The 11,923-nt window shown below is 41.0% G+C and overlaps 1 protein-coding gene across 1 annotated transcript in view; it reads right to left on the bottom strand.

Annotated features, from left to right (window-relative positions):
• The window catches only part of rsu1 (Ras suppressor protein 1), a 75,260-nt gene that overhangs the window by 45,954 nt on the left and 17,383 nt on the right, over nucleotides 1-11,923 (bottom strand). The window contains exon 4 of the mRNA XM_034706362.1: nucleotides 10,025-10,145. Within this exon, the coding sequence (XP_034562253.1) occupies nucleotides 10,025-10,145 (121 nt within the window). The remainder of the gene's footprint in view (nucleotides 1-10,024; nucleotides 10,146-11,923) is intronic.

Raw genomic sequence — 11,923 nt, 5'->3', positions numbered from 1 at the left:
TCCGTGTCCGGTCCGTCTCTGATCCACTGTGGTCCGGGTGTGTTTTCAGAACGCAGCACGGAGCAGGACCTCCGGACAGCTGGAGTCATGCGACCGAGGTTTTCCCGCAGTAACTCCTGAATGAAGGATTCTCCTCCTCCTCTCCTCATCCATGTTGTCTTTCTGGTCCTCTGAAAACCTCTGACCTGTTGACTCCAGGCCTGGCTCCGCTCATCATGACTTTGGTTTGTTGTTGTAGTTAAGTGAAATACGATCTGGTGATAACACAGAGTGTTTTATTCTGAAAATTAACCGGATGTTTTCATTTTGTTTTGGTGAAACCTGACTTCCTGTCCCGCTCCATCTGCTCTGTTGAGATTGATGCGTCGTGCTCCGGCATCCGGCACAAATGGAAGTCTTGTGTATCTGATCCGGAGGACTCCGACCTGCTGGATCAGAGACGCAGCGGGAACGCAATGGAGCGGATCCAGTGGAAGTTAACACATTGACTAGAATAGAAACCTCAGAACCATCAGATCCGGTGCTGTGACGGATCAGAGACAGACCGGACACAGATCTGATGGATTTGATCGTTACTGTTGTGGATAAAGAGGTCCCAGCATCAGCATCATACATCTCAGACTCGTAGTCTTCAATAAGAAATGTGCATTTCTTAAAGAAGAAGGTCAGAGTGAGCGACAGGAACAGTCAGGTCTTTAGCCATACTGTGGAAGTTACAAGAACTTGTGTTCAGTCTTATGTTCCCATAGTTACAAGTTCCAGCTGTTTGTTTGCTGCTTGTCCTTGAGGTCTCAACATCAACGACATCCTCAACCAACTAAGAAGGAAGCGACTCAAAGGCCTGGGCAGACAGATTAGCAGACAGGAACGATAGGATGCACTTACAGCCTGTGTGCGTGTGTGCGTGTGTGTGCGTGTGTGCGTGTGTGTGTGTGTGTGTGTGTGTGTGTGTGTGTGCGTGTGTGTATGCGTGTGTGCGTGTGCAGCTGACAGGTCATATGGACAACTCCTCTGTTCCAATTCTGTGATGTGTGTTTGACAAATGAGATTAAGCACTTACAAGGTTTAAATACACAGATGCACACACACACACACACACACACACACACACACACACACACACTCTCTCTCTCTCTCTCACACACAACAGAAGAATAAACAGACGGTGAAAAGTGAAAGCACAACCTGAATATCAGTATGAGGCTTACACTACCTAGATGATGTTTGTTTGTGGATCAATACACAACAAAAGCTCCATCCTAATCCTCCTCTCCCTAACACGCTGTCAGTGTCAGGCTGCACACACACACACACACACACACACACACACACACACACACACTCACACAAAGGCATGTCTTACCGACAAGTGAGGAATCAAACCGCTCTTATTCAATTGGCTCAAGGTGTGTGTTTGTGCTGATGTCACACACACACACACACGCACAAAGAAAGAAAGAAATGTCAGTTTGTAAGTTTGTGATACACGCTGATCAAAGCGATCTCTTATGGCCAAATTCCATCAGATCTGTGTCCAGTCCATCTCTGATCTGATCCATCACAGCACTGGATCTGATAGGTTTCTATTCTAGTCAATGTGTTAACTTCCACTGGATCCGCTCCGTTGAGTTCCGGCTGCGTCTCTGATCCGGCAGGTCTGAGTCCTCCGGATCAGAGACACAAGACTTCTATTTTTGCCGGATGCCGGAGCACGACGCATCAATCTCAACAGAACAGATGGAGCGGGACAGGAAGTCAGGTTTCACCAAAACAAAATGAAAACATCCGGTTAAAACTCCAGCTGTCCGGAGGTCCTGCTCCGTGCTGCGTTCTGAAAACACAAACAGTGGCTGTTGACGGACGATAGACTACGGAGCCGGACCGGACACAGATCTGATGGAAGTCCTGTGTTAGTGGGGCATTCCCTGATTCAACGAGCATCTTAGCCTCTGCTCCGTCTCACACCAACGTGCCCTGATGATGTGTTAAAGCACCCACAATGCTTTGCAGTCAGCATCTCTCTGCTGCACACAGCTGCACTGTGCGCTCTCTTCCTGACTACGTTCAATTCTGCACATGTATGTTAAGCTGAATGGAGAGGTGTGGTTATGTTACTGTGGAGTGGATTCACATCAGATGTGACTGGACAGGACTTTAGATCCTGTCTTGTATCACAGTTTTTATCCAAGTCACGAAAAAATTCTTCAGGGTTTCAAATAATGTTCTTTTCATGAGAATCATGGTCTAGTGATCTGTGTAGAATCTGAAGTGTATGTGACCCCAAATTTACACAGGATGCAATGCGTCGAATTACAGCTGCGCCTTGCACTTGCAGCCGATACGTTCCCATTGTAGTCAATGATCTAGTGTACACAGGGCCCGCTGCGGCGTGCCTCAGCTACGTCTCAGGAGCGTGCCCCCGCTACGCCAAAGATATGCGCCGAGTCTATTAAGATGATCACTGTGTCAGAAGGTAACAGGACTTTAAGAGGATCACTGTGTCAGAAGGTAACAGGACTTTAAGATGATCACTGTGTCAGAAGGTAACAGGACTTTAAGATAAGATCACTGTGTCAGAAGGTAACAGGACTTTAAGATGATCACTGTGTCAGAAGGTAACAGGACTTTAAGATGATCACTGTGTCAGAAGGTAACAGGACTTTAAGATGATCACTGTGTCAGAAGGTAACAGGACTTTAAGATGATCACTGTGTCAGAAGGTAACAGGACTTTAAGATGATCACTGAGTCAGAAGGTAACAGGACTTTAAGATGATCACTGTGTCAGAAGGTAACAGGACTTTAAGATGATCACTGTGTCAGAAGGTAACAGGACTTTAAGATAAGATCACTGTGTCAGAAGGTAACAGGACTTTAAGATGATCACTGAGTCAGAAGGAAACAAAACACAACATCTCATAGGATATGGAGAATGAATAGGACATTTATATTGGATAATGAATTTTTGAAGTATATTAAGATGCATATCGACTTATATATTCAAACTAATGTAAAAGATGTGGACGCTCAGGACAGGCCTGCAATAGATGTAATATGGGATGCCTTCAAGGCATATATAAGAGGGATAATGTTAGGATTTGCAGCAAAAAGGAAAGCAAATTTGAACAATGAAATCGATAAACTGAGGGAACATATAAAGATCTTAGAGAAAAAACACAAGACACAAGTCAACAACAGGACTGCGACTCAGTTACAGGACTTAAAGCTGAAACTCGATAGCTTGTTATCCAAGAAAGCCAATGATTTTAGACACAACTGTAACAAACTCAACTATATTTCTGCTAATAAATCAGGTACACAGTTAACATCTCTAGTTAAAAAAGTATTGAAAAGACAACCTATATCATTAAAAAACAAAACATCAGATTCTATCTGCAGAAAGAATCAGATCATTAACAGAGAATTTAAATCCTTTTATCAGGACTTATACAGTCATGACCAAAAGTTTTCAGAATGACACAAATATTACATTTTCACAAAGTCTGCTGCTTCAGGGTTTTCAGGTGTTTTTGTCAGATGTTTCTATGGTATAATGAAATACAATTAGAAGCATTTCATAAGTATCAAAAGCTTTTATTGAGAATTACACAGAATTCATGCAATAAGTCAATATTTGCAGTGTTGATCCTTCTTTTTCAAGACATCTGCAATTCTCCCTGGCATGCTGTCAATCAACTTCTGGACCAAATCCTGACTGATGGCAGTCCATTCTTGCATAATCAATGCTTGGAGTTTGTCAGAATTTGGGGTTTTTTGATTGTCCACCCGCCTCTTGAGGATTGACCACAAGTTCTCAATGGGATTAAGATCTGGGGAGTTTCCTGGCCAAGGGCCCAAAATCTTAATGTTTTGTTCCCGAGCCATTTTGTTATGACTTTTGCTTTATGGCAAGGTGCTCCATCATGCTGGAAAAGGCATTCTTCATCACCAAACTGCCCTTGGATGGTTGGGAGAAGTTGCTCTCGGAGGACGTTCTGGTACCATTCTTTATTCATGGCTGTGTTTTTAGGCAAGATTGTGAGAGAGCCCACTCCCTTGACCGAAAAGCAACCCCACACATGAATGGTCTCAGGATGCTTCACTGTTGGCAAGAGACAGGACTGATGGTAGCGCTCACCTCGTCTTCTCTGAACAAACCTTCCTCCAGATGCCCCAAACAATCGGAAAGGGGATTCATCAGAGAAAATGACTTTACCCCAGTCCTCAGCAGTCCAGTCCCTGTACCTTCTGCAGAATATCAGTCTGTCCCTGATGTTTTTACTGGAGAGAAGTGGCTTCTTTGCTGCCCTCCTTGACACAAGGCCTTCCTCCAAAATTCTTCGCCTCACTGTGCGTGCAGATGCACTCACACCTGCCTGCTGCCATTCCTGAGCAAGCTCTGCACTGGTGGTGGCCCGATCCCGCAGCTGTAACACCTTCAGGAGACGGTCCTGGCGCTTGCTGGACTTTCTTGGGCGCCCTGGAGCCTGTTCGGCAACAATTGAACCTCTCTCCTTGAAGTTCTTGATAATTGGATAGACGGTTGACTGAGGTGCAATCTTACTCGCTGCTATAAACTTCCCTGTTAGGCCCTTTTTGTGCAATGCAATGATGGCTGCACGTGTTTCCTTGCAGGTAACCATGGCTAACAGATGAGGAACAATGGTGTCATGCACCATCTTCCTTTTAAAGTGTCCAGTCACTCAATCATGACAGATTGATCGCCAGCCTTGTCCTCATCAACACCCACACCTGTGTTAATGTGTGTGACACCTGTGTGTCATTGAAATGATGTTAGCTGGTCCTTTTGTGGCAGGGCTGAAATGCAGTGGAAATGTGTTTTTGGTGATAAAGTTCATTTTCAAGGCAAAGAGGGACTTTGCAATTAATTGCAGTTGAGCTGATCACTCCTCATAACATTCTGGAGTATATGCAAATTGTCATTATAAAAACTGAAGTAGCAGACTTTGTGAAAATTAATAGTTGTGTCATTCTCAAAACTTTTGGCCATGACTGTACACAACTGAAATAAAAGAACAGGACCCTCTTCCCTTTCTAAAATCAATTAATTTGAAGTTTTTATCAGAGGAACAAAAAGAGGAACTCAATAAAGAATTGACTTGGGCAGAGATTAAAGATGCTATTAAAACTTCCCCCTTAAAAAAAGCTTCAGGATCGGGCGGCCTTCCAGTTGAATTTTATTCAACATTTTGGTCAAGTATAGACTCTCTGTTTATGGATATGGTAAACTCTGCCCAAACTAACCAAACACTCCCACGAACATTGTACTCTGCAATAATCTCTGTAATACCAAAACCTGGCAGAGAATGTGATACGCCTTCTGATTTCAGACCTATTAGCTTAATTCATTGTGATAAAAAAATGATTACCAAAGCTTTAAACAACAGACTAGCTCAGGTATTACCAGATGTTATCCATCATGATCAAACAGGCTTCATAAAAAACAGAGACTTAAAAACTAATGTCAGAACATGTATATCTTTGATACAGTATGCCAAAAAATTTAAGAAGGATCTGACACTAATGGCGATCGATGCAGAGAAAGCTTTCGACCGACTTGAACTGGATTATTTGTTTAAAGTACTAGAGGTGTACAACTTCCCCTTAAGATTTATTAATATGGTCAAAACAATTTACAAGTCTCCAAAGGCACAAGTATATACAAAGGGAATTATTTCAGAGCCCTTTTCCTTAAGCAGAGGCACAGCTCAAGGATGCCCCCTCTCACCTTCTTTGTTTGCATTGGCAATAGAACCTTTAGCTCAAAAAATACGACAAACTGAACCAATAACTGGCATTACAATTGGTACAAAGGAGTACAAGCTTAATTTATTTGCAGATGATTTATTACTTTACTTAAGCAATGTTCACAGCTCTATCCCATACGTTATTGACATCATGAAGGACTTCTCAAAGATATCAGGATATAAAATGAATGTAGGGAAAACAGAAGTTATGGTACTAGATCACAACACAAACGATTTGGGAAAGCTAAAGCAATTTAAAGTACAAACAAGGAATATTAAATATCTTGGTTGTTATATTAGTGCAGACAAGCTCCAGCTATACAAGGACAATTACCTCCCATTAGTTAAAGACCTGAAAAAAGACTTGGACAGGTGGTGTGATTTGAAGATAAATTAAATAGGTAGAATACATCTCTTTAAGATGATGTGGTTACCAACATTTCTGTTTGTGTTTCAGACAATACCTATTACTCCTCCAACATATTTTTTCAAAGAAGTGAACTCTCTCCTGTCATCCTTTATTTGGGCTAAGAAAGCTTGCAGACTGAAGAGAAAAATATTGCACTACCCAAAAGAAGAAGGAAGCCTTGATCTACCCGACTTAGAACTGTATCATAGTGCAGCTCAGGTGTTTTATATTGATCAGGTGATAAACCACACAAACAAGGAGCCTTGGATAGATATAGAAAATCAACAGTTACAGCCCAACAACTTACTTTTAGCTCTTTTTCCCAATCACAAAATGAAAGCAGTAAATTTTGTAATTAACAGTACTATAAATGTTTGGAAAAAATAAAAAAAAGAATAGGGGAAGAAATAGGAGTCCCGAAACACATTAAAATTTGGAATAACCCATCCATAACTATTCAAAACTCCCAGCTCCATTGGGAGACGTGGATTAACTGTGGAATTCAGAATTTATCAGACATTATAAACCAAAATTGTGTTCTTTCCTTTCAAGAACTGAAGTCTAAATATCAACTAATAGACACTCAATTTTTTAAGTATTTACAATTGAAAAACTGGATAACAGGAAACCTCAACCTTGAAAATGGAATATCAACAGAATTAGAGGAAATTTTAAACAAAAAAAATAAAAAGAAAAGACTAGTAGGTGCTGTGTATAATATTCTTATCAGGGCCAAAAGCAACGAAGAACTGTTACAAAAGTTATATGATAAGTGGAATGAGGATCTCAACACTGTAGATGCAAAAACAAAATGGAAGGATTGTTTAAAACTAACATATAACATAAGCACTAATGAAAATCTGCACCTAATCCAGTATAAGTTAATGACAAGAATGTATTATAGTAGAGATAAAATTCATACATTTGACCCCAGCTGCTCAGAGAGATGTTTAAAATGTAACTCCCACAGCGACTCCCTCATACATGCTTTTTGGTATTGTGCCAAAATTAGGAAAACTTGGAATGATATTGAAAAATGGATGTCTAATATATGTGATTACAAAGTTGAGTTTGTATTTTCCAAAACTGTGGCAAAATGAGACACCCGTCTGGATGACACATTCTGTTTTTATCATTAGTTTTTAAGAAACTTATTTTGAAAAATTGGAAAAATAAGGAAGCACCTACGCTTCAAATGTGGAAATCACTCATGAAATATTATTTGAGTATTGAAAGGACAATATCGGAGGACAGCAATAAAGGAAAACTACTTGACAGTATATGGAGCAAGATTTATGAAGCTCTGTAGACGAGAGAAGCCACAAAGTCACATGAGAGTACCATAAACTTTAAGGAACCCCCCTCAGACTTGTTGTATTAGCGCGTGCGTGTGTGTGTGTGTGTGTGTGTGTGTGTGTGTGGGTGTGTGGGTGTGTGGGTGTGTGGGTGTGTGGGTGTGGGTGGGTGTTGGTATTGGTGTTGGTGTTGGTGTGAGTCTATATGTCGGTGAAGGTGTATGGTGGACAAGTGTAAACATGTCAGAGTGGGTGTAAGGGATACCCACTACCTGTGAGACCAAATTCACATACCTGTAATGTGAATGAACAACACAGGATCTATGAAATGAAATTTGATTTCTTTGTCTTGTTTCTGTCTTTTGCTTGTTTGTTGTGTTTTTATTTTTATTTTATTTTTTATTCTTTGGAATCAAGACGACTAATTATTTGAATCACAGGATGTACTGATGTATTTGGACCTGCACACTCAATAAAATAAAATGATAGAAAAAATAAAAATAAAAAAAAGATCACTGTGTCAGAAGATAACAGGACTTAAAGATGACCACTGTCAGAAGGTAACAGGACTTTAAGATGATCACTGTGTCAGAAGGTAACAGGACTTTAAGATGATCACTGTGTCAGAAGGTAACAGGACTTTAAGATGATCACTGTCAGAAGATAACAGGACTTTAAGATGATCACTGTGTCTGAAGGTAACAGGACTTTAAGATGATCACTGTCAGAAGATAACAGGACTTTAAGATGATCACTGTCAGAAGATAACAGGACTTTAACATGATCACTGTGTCAGAAGATAACAGGACTTTAAGATGATCACTGTGTCAGAAGGTAACAGGACTTTAAGATGATCACTGTCAGAAGATAACAGGACTTTAAGATGATCACTGTGTCAGAAGATAACAGGACTTTAAGATGATCACTGTGTCAGAAGGTAACAGGACTTTAAGATAAGATCACTGTGTCAGAAGGTAACAGGACTTTAAGATAAGATCACTGTGTCAGAAGGTAACAGGACTTTAAGATAAGATCACTGTGTCAGAAGGTAACAGGACTTTAAGATAAGATCACTGTGTCAGAAGGTAACAGGACTTTAAGATGATCACTGTGTCAGAAGGTAACAGGACTTTAAGATGATCACTGTCAGAAGATAACAGGACTTTAAGATGATCACTGTGTCAGAAGGTAACAGGACTTTAAGGTGATCACTGTGTCAGAAGGTAACAGGACTTTAAGATGATCACTGTGTCAGAAGGTAACAGGACTTTAAGATGATCACTGTGTCAGAAGGTAAAAGGACTTTAAGATGATCACTGTCAGAAGATAACAGGACTTTAAGATGATCACTGTGTCAGAAGATAACAGGACTTTAAGATGATCACTGTCAGAAGATAACAGGACTTTAAGATGATCACTGTGTCAGAAGGTAACAGGACTTTAAGATAAGATCACTGTGTCAGAAGGTAACAGGACTTTAAGATAAGATCACTGTGTCAGAAGGTAACAGGACTTTAAGATAAGATCACTGTGTCAGAAGGTAACAGGACTTTAAGATAAGATCACTGTGTCAGAAGGTAACAGGACTTTAAGATGATCACTGTGTCAGAAGGTAACAGGACTTTAAGATGATCACTGTGTCAGAAGATAACAGGACTTTAAGATGATCACTGTGTCAGAAGGTAACAGGACTTTAAGATGATCACTGTGTCAGAAGGTAACAGGACTTTAAGATGATCACTGAGTCAGAAGGTAACAGGACTTTAAGATAAGATCACTGTGTCAGAAGGTAACAGGACTTTAAGATAAGATCACTGTGTCAGAAGGTAAAAGGGCAACATAATAGAGCTGAATTATTCATATTAATCTAAACCTGCAGAAACTAAACTTTATAGTTATGCAGCATACTCAGTGATGATTAAAGCACAAAGTAACAGAATACTCAAAATTAGTCAACCCCAGAAAGGCTCTGTAACCTGTTGTTTGTATGTCGTTCTCTCTATACTGGGCCCAGCTGATCCTGCCTGCTCTGAGCTGGAGCTACACTCCAAACACGCTACGCTCCACACAGCCGTTGAACGGAGCAAACACACTGCGCAGCCGTAATGCAACGCAGCGCATCCTGTGTGAATTGGGGTTGAGTGTGTGTGTGTGTGTCTGTGTGTGTGGGAATGTAATATTAGACAGTAGACTTTCCAGACCTCCAGGCAGGAGGAAATAAACAAGAAGCAACTAAGTTATCCACTATCATGGATATATAAGCATTTAATAAACACACTATGAGTGCTGAATACTTTCACTCTCCTACATTTAGACACTGACTTTGTTTTTTAATGCATGAACCAAAAGCTTTCTTTTTTGACTGAAGCAGACAAAATGTGTAACATGATGCCTGTGAGTTAATTAGCCTCACTTGTTTTAGCACATTCTGAAATGTGAGCTCTGCATGTGCACACTTTATGATGTGGATGCTAAGAATATCCTCCAGCCCATTGAGGCTTCTCGGGGGAAGTCAAACATTTACACACTGTTTCAGAAGTGAGGGGCGCTCACCCGAGGTTGAGGTGTTTCAGCTTCTGAAGGCTGCTGATCTGAGTTGGCAGCTCTTCAATCTGGTTGTTGAACATGTTTAAGACCTCCAGGTTCTTCAGCTCAGAGATGTTAGCAGGCACCGCTGGAAAACACCAAGAGAAAAGAGACATTAGTAATATTTACACAGTGTGGTTAGCTGGAGCCCCAGTGCCTGTTAACCAGCTCATCATCATCATAAGCTGTAAAGGTCTGACAAACCGCATGTAATTAACCACATTAACGGCTCTCTAGCATTAGAAGGCAGCATATTGCATCTTGTTTCTTCATTTCCTTCAGCAGTTTCATTCCCCCGTGGTCTGTGGTCACAGAGGCGGACACAGATCAATGAGCTGATAACACAGAGCAGGACATTTATCGGATTATCAGGAAGATCAATGGTGAGAGAAAGAGATAAGGGCAACGGGAGGAAGAGGAGAAACGTAAACCAACCATGCCCTGACCTGAATGCTGCGAGGAGAATCTGTGGTGGGGAAGTGAGGTCTTGGCATACTGATAATATATCAGCTGGACCTGCAGCTGAGTGTGTGTGTGTGTGTTTGGAGGATCACAAGAAATACTTTTTTAAGCTGTTATTTATTAAGATATAAAATGCATTCTGTATAAATTAAGAAACTGATTGACACAGACGATACTCAGACATGGACCGCCACAAAAACGGAGTATCTGAAAGCTGTAGCTTAATGACTCTTTAATAAATGTTCTTCTTGTTCTTTACTTTTGTCCTTAAGATGAAAAACTGAAATCAAAGATGAGCCTGTGAGAGCAAACAGCACATTTATAAAAGTGTTCAATAGTGCCATCATTAACCGCCTATAATATTTATGCCTCTGGGAACGGAGGCTGACTTTGATGTAATTGTGGTGCAGGCAGAAACTTCCACTCCCATGTGGCGCCGTCAGTTTTTGGTGTTCTACGTCTCCCATGGTAGTGCCAGTTCATCGTTTTATATTCAGCCTTAGTTCAACCATAGATAGTAGTAGGGCTGGGCGATAATTAGATGACGATAATTATCTTTATATACAAATGACAAATGTTAAATAAAAATTCAATATAAATAAACCTGTAATTACACCCTGTTAGAATGACCCTTTAGCGGCTGGATGATACAGTTGGCATGACGAACAAAATCACAGGCGGTGGTTCAGGTGTACCACATACGGGTTTATGAACAGACAGCCACAGTGACATCAGACACCAACCAACAACGACACAGACAGATTATACCTGGCACCTTTTATAGTGTGGCACTAATTGGCCTCCTGGACCAAACCATCTGGAGGTGTTCACAAATTATTTATTCTGCTCTCCCTTAACTTAGACCCCTTCCCCTGTTTCTGACTTTATGTCCACAATATTAACCACATTTCATAATTCCCACATTTCCTAAAATACATCTAAAACATGCCCTTTAATTAATTCCCCTGCACCGCCAAATTCAGACTCCCCCCTGACCAATTTGTGCTCTGGTCCCACCCCGGAACCTTTATCTGGGTGTCCGTTCCTCGGGGGAATCTTTTAACCGGAACACCCTGGAGCGGACACAGAACAGCAACTCCAGGTAAGTCAAACAAACAATTTCGACCTATTTGCACTACTGCCCTGGTACATTTTAACGTTAATACAACCGCACATATTCCTAAACACTGCACACATGATTACTTAGTGCTGACGTTAAACATCGTCTCGCGGAACCTTCTAACTCTCCTCTCTTCTTCAGGTGGAGCAGCGCCCCCACGCCGGCAACCCCCGGACAACTACACCTCAACCACGCATTATGGTTTGCCTAACTCCAGCTTAATTCCTTAATCAATAAATAACAACAACAAATGTGCAAATAAGCAATGTGCAAATGTACTGTGC

The sequence above is a fragment of the Notolabrus celidotus genome, chromosome 17 (assembly GCF_009762535.1).
Source record: "Notolabrus celidotus isolate fNotCel1 chromosome 17, fNotCel1.pri, whole genome shotgun sequence".
NCBI classification, from domain to species: Eukaryota; Metazoa; Chordata; class Actinopteri; order Labriformes; family Labridae; genus Notolabrus; species Notolabrus celidotus.
Note: the sequence above shows the minus strand (reverse complement) of the source record. Positions and strands in the feature narration are given on the sequence as shown.